Below are 27867 nucleotides of genomic sequence, written 5' to 3'. Positions count from 1 at the left end.
GGGGCGTCTATTAGACCTCAAGCTGTTTCAAAAGCCAGTATACTCTGAAGAGGAAAAATTCACACACCACACTTCAGTGTTATAGGTTTATACCGCATCGGAAACCATACAATTGTGTGTAACATTTACACCAATGGTGTACATATTTTAATATGCTAAATTAAAGGTGTTCCCTGGGATTGTGACTCAGTGAAACTGAATGCTTTCCTTTCACTCTTTTCATTCTTGTATTTGTTGAATTTATGTAGCGCTTTTGCCAAAGCGCTTAACAAGGAATAAAAACAGAACTGAGCATTGAATAGGAAAATACAACATGCTACAATGGAGAAGTTAAGTTGATCTTTAAGATGAAGCAGAAATATGTGAGAGGACGTGGCAGAGTGGATGACGAGGAGAAGAGATTTACACTATTTTGGCGAAAGTAAGGAGAATTAATCAAACCAGGATTTGGTGAACTGAGGAGAACCATGATACTGATCACAGGGTGTAGGAGGGGGTGAGCTGCGTAGCTGGGCAAAAAGATATTTGAAGGAGATACCCAATTAACAATTCTCAAACGAGAGAAACAGAACCCCTCACAGATTATTTATGTATTTATTTATAGTCTTGTAGCGCGCCTGAATCAGCCCCGAAGGGGTATCTCTGCGCGTAGCTTCTGCAAATGATTACCAAATGAGGCGCTATTCTGGTACCCAATTTCACATGGATCCTTCATCAAAGACAGTTTAAGAAATGTACATAAAGCGGCTAGTACATCTGAGTATTCACGTACAGGTGGAATGAGGTATGAATAGATTGTGAATTCAAGGAATGAAAATAAAAATACTTCGATCTTCAACTAATCAGCCAGAATTTACACATCCGACCCTCAGGTTACACCATGGAAGGTATTACTTGCTATGCTATCACACCCATATCCAACTTTCTGGGATTAAACCCTCTTAACACATGCCACCAGGCCATAATACAGAACATTTAGAATGGTGCCAAAAATCTGGGAATTTCCATTTGCGCCTTATTCGCTGCTTAAGTAAGTGGGAATGAAGCAAATGGTACATATATAAAGGTAAAAAAATACACAAACTGATTACATGCTATATTTGCTATATTTACTTTTATAAAATAGAGAAAACGCATTGCGTTGACTCTCCAAATGTGAAAGCTGGAACTAAGTTTAGTGCACAATCAATCATTTAAATTTTTTATATATGTAACTAAATGTTTTGCCCTATTTATGTCCAAAAGGAAGGTAGTAAATCTAATATTTTCTTTTTTAAATGCAAAATGATTTATGAGCAACCAAAATGTTTAAACTTTTAGCTATAGCTCTGCAACCAATTCCCTATAGTTTAGCCCTGGTGCCAAAATCTTTCTGTAATACAGAGTGGAGTAATATGTGTTTGCTACCTTTCCTATTGCAAAAGCAGCAAAACCTGCAAAAGTGACTTACCGCTTTTTTGACCAAATCAATGTTTCTCTAATAAGAACTCAGGAAGCCCCACTACTTTACTGTTTTGCTCCAAGTCACAAGTTATCTGTCATCTATAACAAACATAGAAATCCATTGTAGTATATTAGCAATCCTAATTGCTAACACGTAGAAAGCTGTCCTCATAACAACTGTTAATGCAGTTTGGGTCTTAAAGGTAATAGCCCAAGAGTGAACAATATACAGCTAGGTATCTTTGGTAGAATTTAAAGGCCCTTATTAGGAGTGGCCCTCGGATAAGGACCGGTAATATGCAGGAACCTGTGTTTAAGCGCTGATTACATCATGTAAACCCATAGGTGTGTCTTTTTTTCACTGGGGGACTTTGTCCTCCAAGTACTAAAGGATGTGTCCCCGGTAACACATGCGAAGTCACTACACCAAGGAGTGGCATCTCTGGAAACACCACATCAGTTGGGAGTCCTAAAGGGGGCTGGCAAATCCCATTAGTGGCCTCATGGTGAACTGTGGGGCGCTTGTAATAAGTGTCAAAGAGGATATTTTATGTATGAATATACAGGCTGCAACCCTGTACATTTCCAAGCTGTATGCCAAAGTCTAGATATGCAAAGCTGCTGTTTCAGGAGTATTGTCCATAAAACTACTACAATAAACTAGTACAACAACCTATCTTTGATCATAGTTTTAAATATGTAAACAAGAATGACCTTTTCTAACATACAACACGCTACAGCAACATCTTGCACATTTCTTGATATGGCCCCTAGATTGTTCAGAGGCGATATATATGAGATTTAGAGGACACTCTGAAATCCCTGATATTCCTTTTGCCCACTTACAACCAACTACCTCTCCATGGCTGACACCCGGGGTGGAGAGTTGTCAAGGGCACAAGCCAACAAGAACAGCCCCCCAGGGGCCCAAAACAGGTCCCCTCCCTAGCGGCCCACCGGGGAAACGCCCGGTGCCTGCTACGGTCAGTCCGGCCCTGGTGTGCCTATACCTAAATGCACCACATTTCACTCGCTATTTACTACTAAAGACAAAGGAAACGGAGGTGCTCCTGGCACTCCACAAAATGTACCCCTGCCGCTATGACTTCGCTCTGGGTGAAGGTACATGACAATAAGTTCTCGTATTGTTGGATATAGAGGTGCACTGGTAGATTTCCACTAGAAAAATGCCCATAGCTAAAGGTGTATGTTTTTTCTTGGCTTATGTTAAGCAATGTTTAAATCATTTCACTGCAATTTTGGTAAATAAGAGATATGCCTCTTTTAATGTTTGCATAGCCCTGATAACTACAGACTATCTATACCAGGTAAATATCATTTTATTTATTATACCAAACCTTAAACCAGGGTTGTAATATTTTAGTTTTCAGCGTGAGCAAAAGATTTATGTTATCTTCCGCCAAATGGCAGGCCGAATTAGTGGCACTTTATTGTAGCCAAAGTCGTGATAAATGTACCTCCCCATTCACAAGCTGGTGTTAATAGCTCACAGCACCACTTAACCCGCGATAGCAGCCGCAAAAAACATCACCACAGAGGACACCTGCAACTATCGCTAATGAGATGCAGAGTAGGCGTTCCCGTGCAAAAAGCTGCAACAACACGACACCTCAACATTCTCAACGAGCAGACAGATCGGCGATAACAACACAAAACACGCGATAAGGTGCGTTAGCAGCAGGAAATTTACACCTGCTCTGAACTGGTGTAAAGTCGGATGGCAGCCTGCACCACAAAAGGGAGCCCAGCCGAGGGTGTCATCGGAAGGGCAACAGATGCCATGGAGCCACTCATCATGCAAACCAGACACCCAAGAGGGCCACAACACCCACCGCCACCACACCAGGACCCCAACCCCCACCCGGAACACCCCCTCCCAGACCACCACAGAGGCAGCGCAGACAAAGACAGCGGCCCCCCAGGAAACGCACCTACCTCATGGACCTAACATCTGACAATGTCACTTTCCACTACAGGCTGAAAGGGACAACCATCCTACAAATCCTGACCATCATCACCTAACAGGCCTATGGCAGCAACACAGCAGACAACTACCATCACAACACACACCAAGCTGCTGGCTCTGCTGCACCTGTTGGCCCTGGCACACCCCAACCAACGACTGCCAGAGTCGGAGGAGTCTCACAGCCAGCCATATCCAAGTCCCCCACACCTGGCCTGGACATCACAATCACCATCGCACCCCAGTCCCCATACATCCAACACAATGCACAGGAACCACTGGAGACCAAGCAAGGACCATACACCATAGCCAGATGCACGCACATGTTGGGGGCAATCCACAGCACAAATGTCCTAACTGTGCACCTTGGTGACACAGCACACAATCACCGCTACAGGAAGCACACATCACACATCAATGTGCAGGCAACATCAGTACACAGTGGGATCTTCACCAATGTTGCTTCCAAATCCACAGCCAGTGTGCATGATCCCTTTATCCTCCGATAGTCCATCTGCAACCAGCGTTCCCAGGATGGCACCAAGGGAAATGCACAGCCCCTTGGCAAGGTCCAAATTAACACCCCACTCACCTCAACTTCACAATCATGCAGTCCACAACTCTTGCAATGCACATGTCACAAAATCACAACCAACATGCACAACAACATGGCCACCCACCAGACACGACAAAACAACTTACAATGGTAACATTGGCAAGCCGCGAACATGAGCCATCAACGGCATGGCACCTCAGCCACACAATAGCCGAATGTGGGGAGAGGTGCCATCAAGTACGTGTGAAGGATGCAGTAGAACCATGATTGGGAAAGTACACAATGCCAAGAGTGGCGGTGATGTGCTGGACAGACCGGAGTATGCAGAACACACCCATATCCACAGAGACATACTTCTCTGGTGTATGGAGTTTAGTGGACAGTGGACGCAATCATGTCACTCCAGCCAGTGGGGGTCCTTGCGGAAATGTTGCCTGTTACGCCCCCCATAAGCTTGAGCAGAGTAGGATGGCCCGGCGTACGCCAGGCCAGTGTAGGGGTGTGAATAAAAAGCATGTAGCCCTGGGTTTGGTCCTCTTCCGGAAAGCCCAACATCTCTGCCAGGGCGGCACCTCCCACCCCGCTACGAGGCCAACGCCATCTTAATGAGCGGAATTGGTTAAGACCCTGAGCGCTTGCCGTACCCCGGCCCGCTGGACCAAGATCCCATCAGGCTCGCCCCTGCGCAGCCAGGCCACACTGATCACCTGCTGACACCAGTGTGTGTCAAGGAGGGCCCACCACGTGCCTGTGTAAGCTCCAAGCCCGAGGCCAGCGATCCTGCCAGCCTCTCAGACCATCGCTGTTCCCCGATGCTGGCCCACATTACTCCTTCCTCGTTAACATACTCCACCGGTGTCCTCTGTGGCCCAGCAGGTCCCATATGTGAAACTGTGTCCTGGCTACTGCATGGCAGTGACCCCACATCCTGGCCAGTGGCTACAGCACCAGACCCCCCCCCCCCCGCAATCAGTGAGGCATAGTTCCATATGGCCATCTTGTGACACATGGTGCCACAAACCCTGCTCAACGCCAGCCGGCGACATGTGAATGAGGGACCAGGACTACCCTGTGGACCAGTAGGTCTCACATCCAGCACCTAGTCGCAAATCACGAATGGCAGAGTCCACACCAGTGGTCGCACGGAGACGCGTAAGAGGAAGATGCGACTTCGGCCGGATGAAAGCCGGGTCACAGTCACGGAGGTGACCGAACACGTGGTGCCACTGAACCTGAACTACGAAGGCCGGTGGGGCCACCAACCTATGCCAGCGACACTCTGTGAATGGCCCGTACTGACCGCTGCCTCTGGCCTACACTGTTGTCGGCCTAGGCTGCGCTCGAGTAGGTCACAGATTTGGAACTGAACATCGAGTATGCAAAGGCAGATTACATATCATTGCACCCAAGGAGAGGCGTAAGAGGATGACGCGTTGCATCTTAGCGGAAAAAAAGTATCATCGTTACGGAGGTGATCCTACACTACCGACAACTGCCCTGGTGTCACTAACTCTGTGCATCGCGAGCCAACAACACGTGGCTGTGGGCCACTGCTGACCACTGCCTCCGGCCTACACTGCAGTCCAGTAGGTCACAGAGTCCTGATTTTGTAATGGTGGAGTTCATATGAGTGTACCGGCATCATCGCAGACTGCATCCCCTCTCAACCACGTTGCCACTAAGTCTGTTCCCCGATATTCATGGACACTGACTGGTTGTACATTGGTGGCATCTGAGTCTCAGGACTAGGGGCAAGTTTTCCTCCTCATGTAGCTGATACCGAATTGGTGGTGAAAATGAGGCTTGCACCTTTCACCCCACAATTTGCTGCTTCCGGTTAAAATCAAACCTTCTGCATCATGCCCTGGAGGACACCTTCCACTGTCCTCCGCAACATACACCTCGGACATTGATGAGGACCCGCTCAGGTCGCATGGCCCATCTGACTGCACCGCAAGTCACCTTCCCGTGGCTGGGTGCCTGTGCTGGCTGCAGGGCATCTGGGGCCACTAACTCTGTGCTGGTCTGAGACCCCTTCCGCTAAGATATTGGATGGCCCCTGAAGCGTTGGCCTTGGGGGTCATCAACACCATTTCTCTGTGGCCTTGAACAGTATGCAGCCTCCAGCCCCAAATGCGTCCAACCAGGGCTCACACACCAAAGCAAGTCCACACCGGCATGGACGTCGCATCACCGCAGGAGGCACACGCCACCACCGCAAGGACCACCTTCAAACGCCATCTGCCAGATGTCAAAACAGTGATCCTGACAGACTTACAGAGTTGCTCAGTCCTGTCGTGGATGCCATCATCGGGATGACACCCTGCTTAGCACTCCAGGTGCCAGTGACTCAGTGCGCCACAGGCCATTGTCCGTCGCTGATTGTGTTTTGTGCTGTGGAGGGGTTGCGCAGCTATGTCACCTCAAACAGTGTGGGGGCCCTGAGACATTGATGGGGAAGATGATGCAGGTCTAACACACCCATTGCATCTGCATCAGGAATATATCGAAGGGACACAATCTGAGACTTTTTCTACACATGAGCGCGCTCATCTCTAGTGTCCCAACCCCAGTGCACTGCAACTCACGGACACTTCTGTTCACATGTTGGCTGTCCTCTGGACTTTCTCCGGCTCACTCCATGTTGCTCAGCAGTTGACTCTGTTATGCATGTGTTTTATGTTCCCATTGCACTGGTGTCCATTGTTCAACTGGTTGCCAGCACCAGACATTCCGTGCGGAATGGCTTACACTCACCCCACACACATCCAGAACAGGTGTCACTGTACATGTGGCCCTGCCAATAAAGGGGCCTGGCACATGTGACCGTAGCCAGTTCAACATGATATAAGCATGTGTCCCTGTGGTCTTGTTATATGCATGAGAGCCCTGGGCCCTACGACATTACATTGTGCTGTGTACATCGTATGCAGTCATGTCACCGCAGGGAGCGGGTTGGAGCTTGGACATGTAGCTTTGTCGTCACCCACTCAATTTGTAAGGGGAGTGGACTGGGCCGTCGTACACAGAGCCAACATGGGTGTGTGACTCCTATTTGAGCGCCCCTGGGCGTGGTTCTGTCTTTGAATATGTATTTGCATGTGCCTCTATTGCATTGTGGGTCTCCTTAGTGGGGTTAGGGAGGGCCCTGAAGGGGGATAGACACCTATGTATATGTCCTAGTTCGCATTCCATGTGTTCGGCCCCCACCAACACCTGTTGGGCACCTCCTTTTGGCGTGCTGACACACAGCATTGGGGTGCCATGTGTGTGTGAGGGAAGTGTCATGGGCCAGCTGTGCTTGTGGGTGCTTCCTGCTGTGTGGTCTGTTGCAGGCTCAGTGTTCTACTCTGAGTAGCTTGGCTGGCCGGGTCCTGGTGGGGGTTGCGTGGGATATCCAAGGGCTGTTGTGAGGTGTCGCTGTCGATGGTGTGGTGGTCCTCTCCGGCATCGCAGATGTGTTGTATTCTGTGCTCTGCTGAAGGTGTTGTGTGCCACTCTGCGATGCGAAGGGGAGATGCATGTTGACTTTGTGTTGACATGTATGTTGGCGCATTTTGCTGGTCTGCATGCAGACTGTATGACAATGTACATTGTGACTATTTGAGGGGTGCTGGATTCTTCTGCGGGACAGTGTACATTTGGACTGCATGACGGATGTGAGGTTGTATGCGTACACTTCCATTTCACAGTTTCCGGCTCTGTCAGATGTAGTAGGCATGTTTCTGTGCATGTGCGGAGCCATTTGTGTCCTCTCTTCTGCAGAGTTGTCTATGTGCATTGTACCTCGTTGTCGTCAATGTGGGCGTGCTGTTCTTGCTATGTGTGTGTGCTGCAGTGTGCCAAGGGTATCTGGGATATGATCCTGGGTGATTGTGGGTGTGATGTGTGCTACTCTTCGTTGTGCATGTGTGCCATTGTGCCCATCTCCCCCCGTTCCCCCAGTCCCTGTTCGGTTGAACTTCCTGTTGATGTTGTATCAGGTCCTCTCGAGCTGTGTCTGTACTCTGTACTCCTTGCACCGTCTCCACACTGATGACCGTGGCCTGAGTTTCCTCCAGCTTCTCCAGTGGCGCTTGACTGCCACCTCCTGTCACCATTGCTGCCTTCCTGTTGGCAATGGGTTTGTGCTTGGTTTAGGTTTCACATCATGCCGGCGCTTATTGGCATCCTCGATTGGCCTCCTCAGCCTTCTGACTGCATTCCAGGTGGTCTGCTAGTGGGTCAGTTGCTGGTAGTGTTCTGTCACCTCCGGGACGCTGGTCTTGTTTTCCTGCTGTCTGCACCTCATTTTGCTCTCCCTCTTCTCCTTGGCCTTCCCCAACCCGTTGTTCCTTGCTGGTAGTCTCTGGGAGTTGGCCTTTGCGCTGGGTCAGGGTGTATCCATGTTGCTACGTGCTTTGGCTTGTCTCTGGTGTGTTTTTTCTGTGGTTTTTATGGTGCATTGGCCTGCCAGACGCGTGAGATTTGCAGGCCTGTGGCTGGTTTTTGCTACTTTTTGTACCACGGTTGGCCTTATCGCATGTTTTATAGCGTTTCCGTATCGCATTTTTGCAGCGTGGCATTGATTTTTCACGCGGACATTTGACACATTATCTGGTGTCTATCGCATGCTTCCGCTGCGTTGTGAATTCCACGTTGACAATGGGTTATTTTCCCGCTATAGGCTGTGATGTTGAAAGTTGCGGTACGCTACTCTTGAAGTAGTTATCACACGTTCTTGTGAATATACCCCTCGGTAGCTTCCGGGTGCGTTAAAGACTGCACATCTTCACACAAGTATAAACACAAATATTAGAATTTACCGGCGCACTCGTAATCCAGGTTACTGGATGTGATTTGAAGATTGGTGCCTCATTTTACAGCGGTAATGGACAAGGTCAAGGAAGGACATTGAAAATGGCAGATGTTTAATTACTGGGTAGCATTATGATATGTGGCGTTATGTGTTGACCATCTCAAGTTAATGAAACGGGTAGTCAGTTGAACATTTAATGACAGTGGATGCCAGTCCACTTAACAGCCACACTCCCAGCACATGCACTGCTCTGGTACAAACAATCATGAATATTATCATGTGTTGAAGCCGAGCCCTGGAGGGAATTACCCGGACAGCCCCCGCAATATCCCACATATGAACAGAGGCCTGTGCCGTGTGAAGGGTTGGAGAGTTGCTGGTTCCACGTGCAGAGATTTGTCTTCTCTGTGGTACAGAGTCTGACTTCAGTGGCTGGGGCAGAGACATTATGACTGGTGGGTTAGAGAGCGGCTCGTCCATCTTCTCCAGGGTGATTCGACCGTTTCAAAGTCCCTAAAGTTCCTGGGCTGGCCTCTCTTTAGGCACCAGCCTCAATCAGTCTTTATGCTCCCTGCGGCCGGCTGCCAGCGGCGCGCCCGGAGGATGCTGGGCCTTGTAATTTTCCTAAGTGCACTGTGTAAAAATGATGAGATTAAGACATCGTCATTCAAGCAGGCTACCCTACGTAATAGTCCTGGCACGTTCTGGGCCTCTGTCACAGACTGATCGTGGCGGGAGTGGGCATCCTAGACTGTCTGCAGTATGAGCAAAGGTGGCATTGGGCAAAACAGCCAATTAGTAAAGAGAGCAGATGTTGCCCATTTCTGACAGGTAGGAAATGACCTTGCGCTCTCCTCACAGCTTCGAAGGCGGTGCTCATCCTTGTATATTGCTGTGGTGAAGTAAGGTCTCTGCAATTACACTGGCGTCTGTCCGGCTAAGCTCCCAGTCAATGATGTGTGTTATTGCTGACCCTGAGATTGCTCTTTAACCTCGATCCCTCAACAAACGACAGAGGTTCCTGGCCAGGGTGGTGAATGAAGGGGTGGGAGGTTAAGGATGGGAGACAAGCTGAGCAAAGTGGGCAGAATCGAGGTCCCATCGCCTCTCCCCCCCCAAGTATCGTTGTTATGTAGTTGAATGGGGTATGTGCTGGGGACACTTACCAGAGCCAAATCTCTAAGACTGAACATATAAATTATGTGCAATGGACTGACAGTAAATGTCAGGGTATGCGATATTCCCAGTAAAGGGGAATGATATTGACAGCTCTTGAATTAGGGTATTTAGCAACAGGCCAGTGTCTCTAAACAATTGATAGGGTTGTGGTGTGGTCAGGTACTAGCCGGACTATCGCCTTCCAATATCCCCGGTGACAGGTGTCAGATTCCATTAGCTCCTCAAACTTGTCCTGCCACCCCCATACAACACCGCACCCAAGGCCACCAAAAATGCTGCCACTCAGTGTCACCACCAGCATCAGATGCGCATCAGTGCAAAGGTATCCACGCCACTTCCCCATTCTGAAGGTCACCCTTACCCTTCTTTGGACTCCAGCGAGGTCTCACAAGCAATACTTACCAAGCTGTCCCCACCAATACAGAATCCACCAGGCCTCTGCCCTTTTCCTTATTCGTTTCATATTTTAGTTTATGCTGGAGAATTTCAACAGAAGTAGACACCACTGGCGCCCTATACAATAACTCCCAGACTATTGATGGTGTCATTTTATACATATTCTGCTTGTTTATTGGGAGTTATTGGCATCGTTTGTCATCATCGCCCCTTCCCCTTTTAATAGAATGGAGAAAAAAATGGAAGGAAAACTATAGACGTCATGAAATGACTATAGATGGGAGGAATGGAGGAAGTGAGGAATGGGGGAAGGAAAGAAGGAAGAAAGGAAGGTGGGAGGGTCAGAAGAAAGATAAGAAGGAATGGTGGAATGAAAGGAAGGAAGCAAGGAAGAAAGGAACGAACAGAGGACAGAATAACCAAAAATAGAAGGAGGGGATGCAGAACATACAGAAGGAAGGAATGGAAGAAAAAATGAAACAAGGATGTAAAGAAAGAAAACATGACGGAAGAAGAGAAGGAGTGAAGGGAGAAAGGTAGGAAGGAAGAACATCATGGAGAAACCAGGTAGGCAGCAAAGAAGGGCGGAAAGTTGAGGGAGGGTAAGAAGGAAGAAAGGATAGAATGAAAGCAGGAGGAGGAAAAGGAACGTCTGAGAAACTGGAGGAAGGAAACTAAAACAGCTTAGAAATCGATGCATTTATTTAGGTATTTTATACAGCAGTCACTGTCATCTTACGTTAACTTCAAACACAGTTCTGTAAAAAGATACATGAATGTCAAAACCCCACCCCAACACCTAAGTAATATGAACGTCACTCACGCTGCACTCTACCTTGGATCGTTCTCTTGAAGAAGGCCTTGCAAGCCTCACATGAGGCCACGCCGTAGTGGTACCCAGAGGCAATGTCTCCACACACCAAGCAGAGCCTCTTGGGGATGGCATTGAGCATATACTCGCATTTAGTGGGAGAGTCCTCCATGATGGCACTGGTACAGTCCTCGTAGCGCTTTCGGCAGGGCCCGCCACCCAAACCCGTCCCATTGTACATGGGTGGGGAGTCCAGGCCGTTTGGGTGGCCTCCCATGGTCAGTCCGTAGCCCCCGCTGGCGTCAGAGGAGCTGCTGGGGCTGTGGTGGCTGACGGTGTCAATGATGGAGGATGGGCTGGAGGGCTCTGTCTTGATGAAGGATCCACAGCTCGACGTCAAGTGCCGGTCATCAACGGACATCCTGTTCAGGAGCCTGTGGGGGAAGAGAAGAGGAACAGGTCTATCACTGTGGACACCAACAGAAGAATAATGAAGAGCCTTCATGGAGGCATCTCTCGAGAACGTGTGAGAAGAAAGCTCTGAATCACACCTGGGAAAGAATATCCCTTGACCACACCTGGAAGGGAATGAGGCTCTAAGTAAGGGTTCCATCAGGAGAGGGCTGAAAAGTGCTCCAGATCTCAACAAGAGACGGGGAGAGAAAGAACACTGGGTTCCACCAAGAAGGGCGTGATAAGGAGCTCTGTATTCCTCCTGGACAGGAATGAGAAGGTGGTCTTGATTCCTTTGGGAGAAGGTAAAAAAGAGCTCTGGATTACACAAGGAGAGGTGTGAAAAAAGCTCTCGATTTCACCGTAAGAGTGTGAAAAATACGTATTATTCCACTAGAAACGGGAAAAGGGGGATCTAAATTACACCAGAAGAGGAATGAAAAGGAGCCAGCTGCCTAACAGGAAATGGAGGCCCCGGATCCCACTCTGAAAATAGTGAGAGGGAACCTCGTTATCCCACCAAGAGGGAAATGGGCAGAAAAGAATCTAGTGATATACTGGGAAAGGGGTGAAAAAATAAATCTCATGATATCACACGGAGAGGAAGAGGAGAAGGAGGATTTGGATCACACCCGATGAAGGATGAGAAATATGTTCTGAATCCAACCAGGAGCAGGATGAAAACCAAATACTACAGCCTACTAGGGGAAAAGTAAGACAAGGACTTTGGATCCCACCAGGGAAGTAAGCTATGGATCCTAAAGGGAGATTACTGATACAAAAAGCACCAGATCTTGCCAGTAAAAAGCCAGTAGGAAGCGCTTGACCCCAATAATAGAAAAAGTTAATGATCCCATCACCCATTATAAAATTAACGCTTTGCTCCCTCTCATAGATAACATAACCTCAGGGCTTTTCAAGAAAAGGAAAGCACAGGATCCACAAGAAGGGTTGCACAGAAGTACGGAACCCCTTTGGATGAAGGGCTGAACAACCCAGAAACTCACCAGGAGACACCCATCACGGTACCCCAACAAGAGACAGAGGCTTTGGGTGCGGCCAGGAGAAGGACGCTCCAGATTGCAGCACACGGTGGTTGAGAAGAAAGTTCAGGATCCCGCCAAGAGAACAGTATGAAAAGAGCTCCAGATCCCATTAAGAAAAGGGTTTGAAGAAAGCTCTTCATATCAAAATGAAAGGAAATTCAGGATCCCACCTTAAGAAGAGAGCATTTCATTCACCAGCAAAAAGGGGAGAAGAACGCTCTGAATTCTGCCAGAATGAGAACATTTGGATCATATCAGGAAAGGAATCTCTGGATCCCTCCGGAAAAATAAAGCAAGATACCATCAGATGTCTTCAGGTAAGGCTAAAAAAGATCTAGGCAGGAAAAGAAGAGAATGAAGGTACTAACCAAAACTTGATAAATTCAGTGATTCTTTGATTTTAATTTGTACCATAATGCACTTAACTGTGTTTTTTCTGTGAATATATTTTATGGTATATACTTGCTATACAAATGTAGATGGTATACTGGTAAAATACTTAGCAAGCACAAAGTATAAAAGCACACAACACCTGTATCCCACCCTAAGGCTAATCCTAAATGTAGCACTACATTAGGCATAACTCTAACCATAGCTCTAATGATAGCCCTGGCCCTGAATTGATCAGTGAACTTTCAACAAATAAAAGGAGCTGCGCTCACTGCCCTACCTTCAAAAGACTTAGTCATCCTCTGGGTGTATGTGTATATTTGTGCTATGTGAAGAAGATTTGTTCTCATATACATCGTACACAATGTGGTAGCATATTCTTCTTGGCCCATTGAGCACACTGGATGTACTTTGTTTATGTAGACCCCATGTATCCTTTATTTGGGAGATGCCGAATAATTTTACATCACTGCCATGTAAATGTAAATTGATACTTGTATAGCGCACTACTCACCCGCAAGGGTCTCAAGGAGCTTGTACGAATACCACTGTGGAACCCATCCTGGCTCTCCCTGTGAGGCATCCACTCCTGGGCACCCCCAAGGAGGAGGCCAGGCATTGTTAGCGTTGTGGGGGCTGTTGTGGAGATTAAACAAGCTATTGCCCAGAGTTGCAGAGTGGGACTCCATGATAGGAATAGGCACCGAGGCGAGAATTATCAGGTCCGTGGAATTTTGAGCCCAAGACCCACTGAGGCAGGGAATTGAACCCTGGTCCCGGACTAGACCGCTGCATCAGGGTCTGCCACTCTAACCATTGAGCCACAATTCTCGACTAATCTTTCAGTTCAAACTATGGTATAACAATACCTTCCAACTGTACCAGGTGAAAACCTCCACTGTGCCCAGACAACAAATTCTAATGTGTCAATATAACTCCTTCCAACTATGTCCTGATAGCCCTTCTTGACTTTGCCCTCAGAGCACCATCCGATTGTGCCATGAAGACATCTGCTAACTATGCCTTTCCAACACTTGCCAACACCTGCCAACCATACCCAGAAAACACTTTTTGACTGTGCTGTGACAGCACCTTCCAACTGTGCCAGGACTAGACCTTCCAACTGTGTTATCTCAAAAGCCTCCAACTGCACATGACAAAACCTTGTGACTCTTCGGTGTTAATACCTTATATCTGTGATATCACAAAACATTCCCGCCATACGATGAGAAAACATTTGAAGTGACACTAGACAAAATAATCTTTGAAAACGGATAACTTTTTTTAAATTCACTAAGAATTCCAACAGTACTCCTGTAAAAAAGCAACTGTACATCTTTTCGAGAGTACTCCCAGGATTAAGCATTTATGCATCCACAAAGGTAACACATTTAGAAGCGTGTAAATCATTCCAATGAAACACAAAACATGCAATGTCTGTTGAGAAATGTTGCGAGCTGAACGAAATGTGTGAGTTTTGCGTAAATGCCCACTTTTTCACCGTTTCGCGCGCGTTCTGGTTCCCGAAGGTTCCGTGGTTCGCAAACAGTGTTTCTTGACATTTTTTACTTAGAATATGTTTTCTATTTTTCAAGGATCGTGTAAAAATGTGGAACATTCTGCTATTTGTTTTTTACCTTCAAGTTCAGAACCTATTGGTTTTACCAAAGCAACCTGCCAATGCTGTGCAGTATTGGCACAAAGTATATGCTGATGCTGCATGGCATGGGTTAAAATAAAAATAACAATTTTAAAAGGCGCCACGACTCATCACTGTTACCTCACAGCACGAGAAGGCGTGCGCATACGTCACCAACCATGCCCACACATGCAGGATGATGCGGGTACGATTTTCCATCTGTTTATTTACTGATCCAAGAGGGGGGAACGGCACCTGGACCATTAGATAAAACACATTTTAAAGCACAAAATAAAAATAGTAAGGTCCGCAGATGTTGTGAGGGGTTACGGAGGAGCGTGTTGGAAGGGGAAACACAGCCTACGAGGGAGAGAGCAACACGGGGAGGAGTGGAGCACTCTATGGAGGTAATAACATGGACCCCAGGGTAGAGCAAACCAGGGGGCGAGAGGAGAAGCACGAGGGAGAGAGCAATGCAGTGCAGAGCGAAGAGGTTGGGGGATATGGGGCGGAGAAACACACAAGAGAGATGACGAGCAGCAGATAAAGGAGACAGCAAAACAGGAAGTGGGCCGGTACTTGGGGGTAGAAAAGAACACAAGGGAGAGAAATGAAAAAGACACGCACTCTCGTGAAGTGATTAACCAGAAGTAAAACAGTGAAAATGACAATTGCATTGAATTAGAAGCAAGCAATGTCAAGTGAAAATCAAGCCAACCAATGGTAAGCAATGAGCGGGTTATAAACCCACTGCACCTTCACAATGGGTATTTTATAACCAAGACCTAAAAATCGGCCAGGGCTAATGCTTTTTACCTCCACAGGAAAAACATGATTTCTGGGGGAAATACTGTTTCCCTAAAATCTTTATCAATGTGGGAGTTTTCCTGTCAAATTACTATGCAAATGTTTTGAGACTACCTCTCAGTGTCCAAGGTCTCACTCACGTTTCTTCGGTTTTCAATATAGAAAGTTGTGGCTCTAGCTCTTTTTCTAGAACTCAGTGGCTGGGTTCGCAGAAGGTGGGGGTGGAGAGGAGAAGCAGGCAGGCCTGCGCGGGCTCTGCCTGGCTGTCACCTCTGTGCCTGTCCTTGGAAAGCTCTCACTGATTATCACGAGGTCCCTCCAGATGGGGCACTCGGGCTATTGATCGGGTAAATAAACAGCATGTGCGCTCGATCAGAATGTTATTTTGCATTTCAATTGCTGCTTGCTAATGCAACCTTCCTCGCAGAGGAGAGGCCCACGGGCAGAGGGACACTGGTGAGTCGGTGGCAACACATGGAGGCAATGAAGAGAGAATCCCTCACAGGTGAAGAGAGGGAGAAGGTGGGAAACCTTTGGAACCGCAACAGCCGGAGGAAAAGAGTGGCTCAGAGGGGCACCAGATGAGTAGCAACCCACGAGTACAGCATGAGTGCCAACATTTTAAAAGAGGAAAGGGGGAGATTTAAAAATAAATAAACGGGAGAATGTATTTCTCCCACTGACTTCTATTAAGGCCTGAATCGGGTCTATTGTCATGTATAGGACTTGCAAGTGTGCTGCTGCAGAATCGGATATCAGAAATGCAAATACATGTTTTTTTTCATTACCTGTCAGGAGCCCAGAGAAAGTGCTGCGGCACGAAGAGAGAGCATGACAAAAATGTTACCGGCAGTGCATAGTCGACAGAAGACCAGTGCATGTCGGTGGAAGCCTACAGAGGAATTGGGTTTTTACATGCAGGAATCAGGAGGCAGGATACTAGTCTTGACATCGGTAGTCTTGGCAGGTATGGCACAGGGGAGAGACACAGGGGGATAGTAGGTGGGTGGTGACTCTTGGGTACAGTGGCAGTGAGAGGCAAAACCATAGCACTGGGTGGTAACTTATAGGTAACATGGCAGTGACTGAAGGAAGAGACCATTCACAAAGTGACATGGGAGAATAGGATTTAGCATGAGCCAGTAGAGAAACCATGGCTTAGGGATGCAGGATGGTGACACCCCAAGGCGACAGAAAACTAAAGACAGACAGATGACAGAGAGACCCAGAGGTTGACAGGTAACCAGTGGAGATGGTGACAAGGGCGTGGGTGGCAGAAACGACTTTGAGGTAGCCTAGATGTAACACAGCCACTATGGTTCTGTGCTAAGTCTCTGTTATCAAGGCATAATGTCATATATTTCCCAATTTTAATGTTATGCAAAATGTTTACCATTTCGCAAAATATAAAATTTCTCGCTGAAGGGCATTTTCTCATAGCAGTCTTCTTCCTATATCTTTTGTGGCTCTTTTGGGCCGAGTATACCTTCACAGAGAAAAGTTATTCTAGATGCAATTGAAAGATCTATCATGTACTGCGTGTAATTTTGTGAAAATCACACTTATTTCATACGTGTTTGTCAAATTTCGCACACCCCTAATATGGTATTAATGGAAAATGACTCTGGCATGTGACAAGCAGACAAAGAAAAGGTACGGTACCTCTATACTTTACTTTAGTAGACAATACTAGGAAAATAGGCCTCAAAATTATGAATTAAATATCTGAAGCTCATCGTCACCTACTAGCTGTTCCAGCCTACAAATGAACTTTCATCTTCATCCCTGGAAATCCATGTTGGTCTAATATTGGTCTTTAAAGCATCTTTATTCTGGCCCATTGAAGCATCAGCTATTGCAAAGTGAGGACCATGCTCAGATCTGGTAAATAACCTCATCTCACCCCCAGAATGTTCCACCCTTCAGGTACTACGTACAAATCTCTTCCACAGTACCTCATTTATGACGTGGATTCTCCTTGTTTTACCAGATTAGGGATATGCCTTCTGCTTTTTTCCTAGAAAAGGCATCTATGAAGTAAATGCTAACAATGGTTGAAGCGCAGTGAGGATGGAATGTATATTTGGGTGGCACTCCAGTATGAAATTTCTTTGATTCAGTAATAACTCAGTGGAATAAGACTCCTGCCACTACTATTGAAAATGTCCAGTTTATTACCAACTGGGAAATGCACAAAGTGTTTAGGCTCCTGGGCTTATTCCCAGGGTTTTAAAACCAATGTTGTGTGCCCTGGCCCTTCGCTGGTGATTTTTTTCTGGTGCCCTGGAGGACAATATAACCTGTTAAGTCAGCTGTAAATATTATGACCTACGAGGATTCGACAGTCTTGAGCAAAAATGCATTTCACCAGTAAGTCTCTACAGGGGTTACCAGCTCCCCTTGATGCAGGAGGGTAAGGTTCTGGGGACAAAGGAACTTTGAGCAACTGAAAGAGGAAAAAAGGTTTCAATGCCATAGAACCCTGACACGGACTAGGGGTTTTTTACTAAGCATTGCGCTCACACACTGTTGCACTGTTTTGACTGTGCATGGATTTTATAATGGTGGTAAATCAACATAATGCCGTGCATCGCTTTGTGCTACGCATAGGCCTTGGTTCCGTTTTAGTAAATAACCCACTAGATATCTCCTCAGGAAATGGTGATAGACCTCGGTCCACCATCCAGTATGGAACAGACACAACTAGAAGGGATGGTAGCAATCTAATCAGCACAGGAAAGTGCAAGGCTGGCGGGGGGTGGGGAAGTGGTGACTCGTCACTTCTCACTAAGCTGCACACTGCCCTCTTTAGGACCACTGAATCCACTCCCCCACTGTCGCCTGTCCTAATGCCTTGTTAATTAGAGGATTGCTGGGGCTGAGTGGTCAAGATGTCTTGGACTTGTCTGCTCTCTTCTCATGCTGGTCGATACTTTAAAAAAATTATTTTATAAAATCATTCAGTACATTATCAACTCTGTACAATTAACATTTTCAAACAGTATAGCCATCTTCACACATGTGTCATACAACAGCAATAGAACCTTACAAAGGCACCAGTGATTACGAAGCATTACATTAGAAAGCATCGTCCAGTTATCCTTCTCCACGGCTGTGTTCACCACTTCCCAAGGCTGTTAGTATATCCTCAAACCTCAGACTCCTGCATATCGTCTTCAGAGATCTCACCATCCTCCTCAAATCTTGTAAGGAGTAACCCCCAGGTTTGCAAATCTTCCCCCGCACATTTGTCCCTTCTACACTGACGAAGGTGCATCTCTTATGTTACCGGCCATTCCTTAACATTCTTCATCCATCCCTGTTCCCTAGGTCCTGAAGTACTCATCCATGAAATGGCAACCCACCTTTTTGCCAGCAGCAGGGACAGTTGCATACATTTCCACTCCATTGTCCTACCCTTTAGTTTCTTGACAATCCCCAATAGACATGTGGCTGGGTCTACTTCCACTGCTACGCCCTCAATGCATTCCAATCTTCAGACCATTAAGCCCTAGAATGTTGTCGGCCTGCTCTGACACCAGTGACATCTGTCTGTTTTAATAGGGTCTATTCTATGTAGGAAGACCAGTGTGATATATGTGCAATGTGTGTAATTAAATGTACAAGCTTGAACCGTGCATTGTATGTCCCCTGTTTGACCAATGCGCAAATACCTTTCCACTGTGTGTCCTCCTGTAGTGGATCCAGTTCTTCCTCCCAAGCCGCACTAGCCTGAAATGTGGTCCGAGGCTAACCTGCAATCATGGCTCTGTAGTAGTGGGAAACTAAGAGTCTACCCCGGCCACACTCCAGTAGCATCCTGAACATGTCAGATGAAGCCGGGACTTCCGGGTACGAAGGCCAGGCATCCCTCACTATGTCCACTATACTTGCGTACAAAAAGACCTGTCCACGACCTACACCGAAGGGCTCCTGAGCTGCCTCAAGTGTAATGAACGTCTCAATGGGGTAAGGGTCACCCAAAGTCAAAATCCACCCCCTCTCCAAGCACCGACATCCATCGTAGAGGACAGCAGACAGAACGTACTCTTGTGCAAAGGGGGCACGTCCCAGCATCACTCTCACTGTGCGCTCCCACAATGAGGCTGTGTGTTTGATTATATATGGCCCGCAGTGTCACTTTTCCCATCCCCGTGGAGCAACTGTGGTAGTGCCCATACCCTGGAGTCATCTATGAGTAAATCCTTTTCCCAGTTGTCCCTATCTGACACCCAGTGTGCTGCAGGCTGCAACTGAGAGGCTAAATAGTACATCTCCATTTTGGGCAGTGATAGCTCACCATCCTTCAAAGGTAAATGGGGGATCTCTCGGGTCACTCTGCTTCTACCTCCCGCCCACACCAAAGTCATTTATAAGGTGTGTGTATGCTTAAACACTGTGCTTGGTAGGGTGTAAGAGAGTGCTGTAGGGCATATAGGCAGCGTGGCAAGAACACCGTCTTCACCACTGCCACTCATCCCACAAGACAGATGGGGAGCGTGTTACAGAATTGCACCAACTTAGTTAGGCCCTCTGTCACACACTCAATTTTATATTGTTTCTGTTTCTGAACCGTGTGTGCCACCATTGTTCCTAAATAGCAGAATTGGTTGGTTTCCCAAAGCAATGGGAAAGCTGGTACAGTAGTGTGGTCCTGTGTCACTAACCGACGCAAAGGGAATTTCAGAGACTTGTTTGGATTCCCTTGATTTTTTCCTCCCCCCCCTGGCCACCCTACTCAACCTTTCCTTCTCCTCTGCGGTGGTTCCCACATGTTGGAAGCAGGCAAGGGTCTCCCCGATTATCAAAAAGCCCACACTAGACCCCTCAAAGCCAGAAAATTTTAGACCTATTTCGCTGCTACCATGGGTTTCGAAACTGGCAGAAGCCCATGTGAACAAAGTACTGTCCAACTATATGGCGCAATATCAAATCCTGGACCCCTCTCAGAACGGTTTCAGGCCAGGATTCAGTACTGAGTCCGCCTTGCTGACTACCATTGAACACCTCCGGAACATCCTGGATGCCGGTCAAAGTGCTGCGCTGATTTTGCTTGATCTCGGCGCGGCCTTTGATACAGTCTCCCACCCCCTTTTGTTAAAGCGTCTCGAGGCCATAGGGATCAGTGACCTAGCTCTTGAGTGGTTTCGCTCTTTCCTGAAGGATAGATCCTTCCGGGTCTCAGCCCCCCCATTTATCTCTCAGTCTCACCCCATAGAGCAAGGAGCCACGCAGGGGTCGGCGCTTAGCCCTTCCCTTTTTAATCTCTACGTCCAGCCTCTCGCTGAAGTAGTGAAAGAATGGGATCTCACGCTGGTGTCGTATGCCGACGACACGCAGCTGGTCATTTCTCTATCTGAAGGCCCCTCGATCTCAGCTACGAAATTTAAGAATGGCTTAGATGCAGTCGCGCGTTGGATGTCATACAACTGCCTACAGCTGAACGCTGGAAAAACAGAGGTGCTGCTCCTAGGAAAAAATTCCGGTTACTGGAGTGAGCACTGGTGGCCGTCCTTACTCGGCCCCATCCCTTCCCCCAAAAATGTGGTGAAAAATCTAGGTGTCTGGGTGGACTCCTCCCTCAATTTCCAGACACATACTAAAAAAGTGGCTGCTACTTGTGTTGGCCTGCTGAGGAGCCTTCACCCTATACTTGGCTTTTTCGACCCCAGTACGCGCCAACTGATAGTTCAATCTATCATTCTGGCTCGTCTGGATTACGCCAATGTTCTTTTCCTAGGCATCAACAAAGCAGAGATGGCTCGTCTGCAACGGATACAAAACTCTGCAGCCAGGGCTGTCGTAGGCCTCCCTCGCAGATGCTCTGCCAGAAACACCATCCAAAAGCTACACTGGCTACGTATTGAAGCCCGTGTTCAATTCAAGGCCCTCACCGCTGCTTTTAAAATCCTTAGATCTGACTGTCCCGGGCTCCTACGCCCACTCCTAGTGCCTTACACCCCCCAGCGTGCCCTACGCTCCCTAGGACAACACTTGGTGGTAGTCCCTCGTGCTAGGCTAAGCAGAATGGGTGGCCGTTCCTTCAGAGTTTTAGGGGCGAAGCTCTGGAATTCTCTGCCTCCCCACATTCGCTCCTTGACCAACTTGTTGGCCTTCCGCAAGGCGATTAAAACTTTTCTGTTCTCCCTAAAATAATGTTCCTGTAGTTCCCCTCCCTTCTCCCCCTCCCTTCAGGTTTCTGTTATGGTCCAGCGCTGGGACGCCTCGTTGCTGGGGCAGCTGTTTGCGCTTAATAAAACATTAACATAACATAACATAACATACGCAAACCTGAAATGTCTCCAAAGGCATCAAAATGACCTAGAAGCAATGGCAGCGGCCCCCCTGGAGCTGTCAGGTAAAACAAAGTGTATAATTTGCATAAAGAGAGATCAGATGATCCACATCTCCCACTCGCATTTTCCACCTTGGCATATCTCTTCGAAGCCCCATGGCAAAAGGTTCCAGTGCTATTGCAAACAGTACTGCTGGGCACTACTTAGTCCCGAGGAAGTGTCTTCACCATGCAGAAAGGAGGCATGACATTTGAGGGGTAGAGCTTTGTTTGTCCCTAAATGGGGAGAATATGGACCTCAACATTTATGTTCCACTGCATGAGGAGTACCAGAATAGAAGTCTTTAAAGGCAAGTGGAGGGCATCACCATCCCAGTGTACCATGCACTAAGGAGCAGTATAAAAATGTTTTTGGGAAGGTGGATAAGATATATCATTGAAATCTGCTGCGGGTCATCTTTTGAAAGGCCAGAAATTAGTTGAGCAACTCTTATGTAAAGTAGGTTCTGGGAATGAGTACATTTTACAGGAAGAAAAGGACTCTTGTTATGCATTGAAGGAAGCATGGTAAACAGACAGCAACACAGGAAAAGCGGCCTTGTTACAAACATGGAAAATGAGAAGAGCAAAGAAGAAAAGTCACAGGCAGGTACACATTCAGCAGGAGTGCTCAAATGTATCCCTCACAAGGAAAACCCCCTATCCTACAATCCAGAAGCATAAAATACATCCATGAAGTCCTTGTGATGTAGGACCTCTTCTGAGGTGCCCACCTAATTGTCCCACTGGCAATGTGTATCTGTTAGGCATCCATCTTAATTGACATTTTAGAGAGTCTTGGGGGTACCCATCATTTTGGGTTCTAAGACTGCTAGAACGGAATGATATTTGAGGATTTGTCCTCTACTTTTTCACCCACGAAAGACACTTACTCCTGCCATTTGTAGGAATAGATTTACATTTGTTTCTATGATGGGGCACGACAAAAAAAATATGTCTGAATGTCAATAAATATTCAGGTATTTCAGTCATATCATCTCTGCACCTGGTCCTACCTCCTTAATGACTCTGTTTTCCACTTACAGCCATAGTTGCCATACTTAAAAAAACGGCATAACCAAATGTATCTATTAAATTCCATATGCAGCAGTAAATTCCTTGAATATTGTGAGCACAAGTAGCTTTTTGTGCACCTAAGCTTCAATAACGTGAACACAATAATATGTGAATAGAGACCAGTTTGAGAAGAGTACTTCTGCCCTGAATAGAAGTAGTGGATTATTAAACATCATACAATACTTCAAAGATGCACTGATTAATCTACTTATCACAGTACTGTAGTCCTACAAAGAAGTGCAGGCTACATGTACAAGTAGATGTTAAAAATAACCCTTTCTAGGGTGCGTTCCCTCAACTTTTTGCAGTTTTTCTCTCACGGTTGTCCGCTGCTGTAGATGCTAGCCTTAGGACTTGGAGCGCATGTGACACTGGCATTCAGTGCCAAAGCACTCTGCTTCTCGTATACATACTGATGATTGGGTGTATAAATGATTGGCGGATATGAGTTAGATGTAAGCCCCTTATCTAGGGGTAAGACGTATACCCAGGGCATATAACTCGAATACACCTCCGTGGGCATGCAGCGCTTGTCCCATCCACGGAGGCAGCTCATCGACAGTGCCCCAGGTTTGCCTTGGTGGGGCCTGTGTGCAGAAGTTACTGTTTCTCATTTTGGCATGTAAAAAGCTATATGCCAAGGTTCAGCATGTCTCTTGCTATATCAGAGTACTCCCTGTGGACAGGGTGCATTGTTGGAAAGAGGTAGGGTACTTGTGTGTGTGCGTGACATGCAAGGGTCTTGATTGACACTGGATGGTGTGTTCGGTACGATGGGGCCTGCTTCTCACATTAGATTAGAATGAGGGGGATATAGAGAAAAGCTATCGAGCAGTATTCCCTATGTGCAGAATAGTAACAGTATAGTGTTTGGTATCAATGAGTCTGCAATGGTGTATCTTCTCTGGTAGTGGGAGTGGATTTGACATTATGTGTGCAGAAATTTCACTTTGGGAAAGTGGGCATTTTGATTCTCATGGCTCTGTGTGTCTGTCAGCCTGTCTCCAATTTTCATCTGGGTGTTGAGGGTGGAAGCTACATCTGTGCATTCCTGATAGAGGGCCATAAACCAGGGGCTCAAGGGAAACTGTGGACCTCTGACTCTGATGGGCCTCCTGGGACAGTTGTGGAATTGGCACTTGCATTCCAAGGGGCAGGGTCTTGGCCCCACTAAAGATAGTGATCTAACCTGGCAGACATGGCAAAATCTAGAGAGGGCCTGTGCACTTCAAAGGTGGCCGTTTGAATTGATTACATCTTCAAAGGCCCTTGTGGGTATAACTACTGGAGCTCTGAAGTTAGATACACTATTGGATTTGGAATCATACTACCCTGGTTCGACGCTTGAACATTGACAAGAGGATCCTTTAGGGCAGGAAGGACTGCAACTGGATTATCCACAGACTTGTGGTAGTCTGGGGCTAGTAAGGGGAATATCACTTGGTGGCTTTTGCCTGGACATTGCTGGCCTGCAGCTAGAGCCAATTGTCATGGCCTGGGTGTCTAAGTACACTCCAAGGGCCGGATAGCTGGCCTCTTGTCCACGAGATCCCAAGGAGACAAAGGATCTCCATGTTTCTATGAGATCATAAGAACTGTGACGAGGTATGGCACAGATGGGTGGTAGTGATCGTTAGTTGGGACAAGGACCATCCTGATGTACACCATCATCACACTGTACAGAGGTGTGTGCTCATGAAGATCAGCAGCCCACCTGAGGTGACAGGACATGAGGAGTTCTCAGAGTGAAGGGAAACTTGCAGAGTCTGAGGGACCCGTGCTTGTAATCAGAGACCTATGCTCGCTTGCCCTCCATAGCATGTGGTGTCTGAGGGGTGTGTGGGGGAGCTGAGCTGGGAGCTGAGATGGTCTTTGACCTCCAGATTGGAAAGGCGACAGTGCCTGACATTGCGGCCTCCATCTAAGGATGCTGGCTCCCTCTTCCCGGACCCACGCTACAAGGTACTCTGTTGTCGAGAAGATGTAACTGGACCTGAGGGTCTTTTTTGTGCCTTGTGAGCACCTACAGCTGACTTCCGGGAGCTAAAACATCTCACACACCTATATGAGGGGACATTTCTCCAGACTTGGAAACGTGCCAGCTTCCTGCGTCACAACCTTTTGGCTACAGTGGGGATAGTGATCCCACATTTATGAAGGTGCTGTGGGTGCCTAGAGACCTAATCCGGATGGTTGAAAATAAGTCACTTTTTCTGTTTGCTTTAGGTAGTTCCAATGTTCTACTCAACGTGGCATTGGCTGGTGCAGTTAAGTGACTGGAGGGGCGGTCTCACGAGGCGTAGCCAAAGAACTGTGATATCTTGACAAGTGCAAATGTGGGGTATGTGATACTGAGAATGCTGTGTTTTTGAATACCTCTGAACAGGGCATATAGGTTTATGCCATTCTGCTACTAATGGGAAATTTGACAATTGCACATAACAGTAAAGTGAATATTGTTTTGATTTCAATGTATACATTGTGTTTATTTCAATGTGTGTGTTTGTGTAATACAAAGACCAGTGTTTTATATATACGGTGTGGAGTATTTTTGTAGCATAAGCACTGTGTTGCGAGGGTGCTTCTTGTGCCAATACTTTACATATTGACCCTGAGATAAGCCTGACTGCTCTGTGCCAAGCTACCCGAGGGTGAGCACAGGTTATTAGACACGAGTATCATACTCATCCTATCTAGTATGCAGGAATCCGACTGGCTTTGATGCATCCCAGCCAGCCATAAATCACTTGGTCTAACACTAACTAATACACAAACTGCTGCACTGGAAAGAAGAACTGGATGCTACAATAATAAAGTTCTGTACAGCATCCAACAAGTGCAGGACAGTATACTGATACAAGATCAGCTCTCCTGCAAAGACCTGCTGGATACTAGATTAATAAAGTTCTGTAGTCCAGCCAACAAGTGCAGGACATTATACTGATGCAAGAACTGCTCTCCTGCAAAGTCATGCTGGATACCACATTTATACAGTTCTGTAGTCCCGCCAACAAGGGCAGGACAGTATTTTCATTTAAAAAAAAAACACTGTTCTACAAATATGTGCTTTATACTACATTAGTAAAGTTCTGTAGCCCCAACAACAATTGCTGGACACTAAACTCACACAAGAACTTCTCACCAGCAAAAAAATGCTGGATACTATTTTAAGAAAGTTCTGTAGTTCTGAAATTAAGTGCTAAACACGATACTGATACAACTACTTAAAAATACTGTATTATTCATGTCCTGGAGTTCTACAAAGAAGCACAGGATGCTTTCTTAGTACACACATTTTAGCCCTGCCAGAATTGCTGGATACTAAATGTATTGAAGCACTGCATTCCTGCACAGAAGTGCTGTGTACTGCACTGATGGAAGCATTTTAGTCCTGCGAAGAAGTACTGGATACTGCACTTATCCAAACACTGTGCCCATGTAAAGACGTGTTGCATAGTACATTGATTCAAGTACTCAATCCCTTTGAAGATATCATACAGTTCTGCAAACAATAGCTGATACTGATCCAACACAAGTAATAGAGTCTTCCAAAGAAGACCAGAGTCTGCGCAGAACTGCATATAGGACACACGTCCAGTATTTAGTAGTCCAAACAAGCAGATTAGTTCATCACTGGTACTGACTCTGAAGCCCTGGCACTGTCTCCACAGCCATAAATAAAGGCAAGCAGCTGATCGGATTGTAGCGCCCCCAGCCCTCTGTAAACAAGGTGCTTAGAATCTGACCCAGGAAACCAGCTCACAGTCCTCATCACCTTTGGTCTCCGGCACATGCTTATAAGTAAGGCTTCCGGTTTTCCGTTTTTACTGATTTTTACAGCTAAATACAGACAGAAAACAATGTGTTTCCTGTCTACATTTATTTTCAAAATAAGAAAAGTACTGAAAATTGTGCTTCTTGTGAGAGACTCTGCATGCTGTCTTATATGAATTCCAGGAAACAGCTGAGCAGATAGACAGCATGAAGAGTTAAAATAACAGGATGAGATTTCATTAAATACATGCATATGTTAACATATGTTTTTATTAAAATGCTAATATGTACCTGTGAGTGTAGTGTTCTGTTATGTGGGGCTGCTTAAGTTTCCAAAATGTGACAGGCATCCATGTTTTGAGTGCACGCACAATAGTTAAATAACCGTGGAAATATACAATTTCACAGCTCCATTTATCTTCAAAACACAAAATAAATGTGGATAAATACCATTAAGATGGGCAAAAAAGAAATATGGATAAATACAGAAGGAAATGTTAAAAATAATAAAGACCATGAAACCGGGAGTCCTACTAATAAGCTTCAGTTTTAAATGGACGCTTTTTAGCCTTCAGCAAGAAGTGTGCAGTTCTGCATAGCTGATCATGAAACAGCCACCATCAAAAAAGTAAATCCCATTGTCTTACATTATATAATCTATTTTAAAGTATGACTCCAGTAAAATGAGCTTAACCCCCCTCTGAATTACTACACTGAAGCGCTACATTTCTGGAATATGCCTACTACCACAACCATTACCACCTCTACTTTTACTATTACTATTACTACTACCAAAGCTACTACTACAATGACTTATAATAACACTAATAATAATAATTATTAAAATAATAGTAATACAAAAATACATTTGTTGAAAGAAAAATGCTTATACAATTTAAAATAAAAAGTATTGCAAATGAAAGAAGAATAAGACGAAACGAAATATTTAATACAATGGAAGTTAATAGTGTATGATTTAACAAACCATGTAGTTCAAGACAACCGTAGTAACATTTAAATAATTGGGATTAATGATTATATTTTATTTTATGAATACCTTTAATATCACCAACCATTCACCTCAAAGCAAACAATATTTTTTTTTACTCATATATCTTTTACATCTTATAAATGTGGTGACGTGTTGGTAAAAACCTCGACCGGCACATTCTCCTACCGG

The 27867-nt window shown here is 46.3% G+C and overlaps 1 protein-coding gene across 2 annotated transcripts in view; it reads right to left on the bottom strand.

Moving 5' to 3' along the window:
* The window catches only part of ESRRB (estrogen related receptor beta), a 240361-nt gene that overhangs the window by 122859 nt on the left and 89635 nt on the right, over positions 1-27867 (bottom strand). The window contains exon 2 of one of the 2 annotated variants that reach the window (XM_086936617.1): positions 11180-11601. In XM_086936617.1, the coding sequence (XP_086792743.1) occupies positions 11180-11601 (422 nt within the window). The remainder of the gene's footprint in view (positions 1-11179; positions 11602-27867) is intronic. The other variant, XM_086936618.1, reaches the window with a different exon arrangement.

This window comes from Lissotriton vulgaris, chromosome 9 (assembly GCF_964263255.1).
Source record: "Lissotriton vulgaris chromosome 9, aLisVul1.2, whole genome shotgun sequence".
Lineage (NCBI taxonomy): Eukaryota > Metazoa > Chordata > Amphibia > Caudata > Salamandridae > Lissotriton > Lissotriton vulgaris.
The sequence above is the reverse complement of the archived record's forward strand: the minus strand, read 5'-3'. Positions and strand labels throughout refer to the sequence as shown.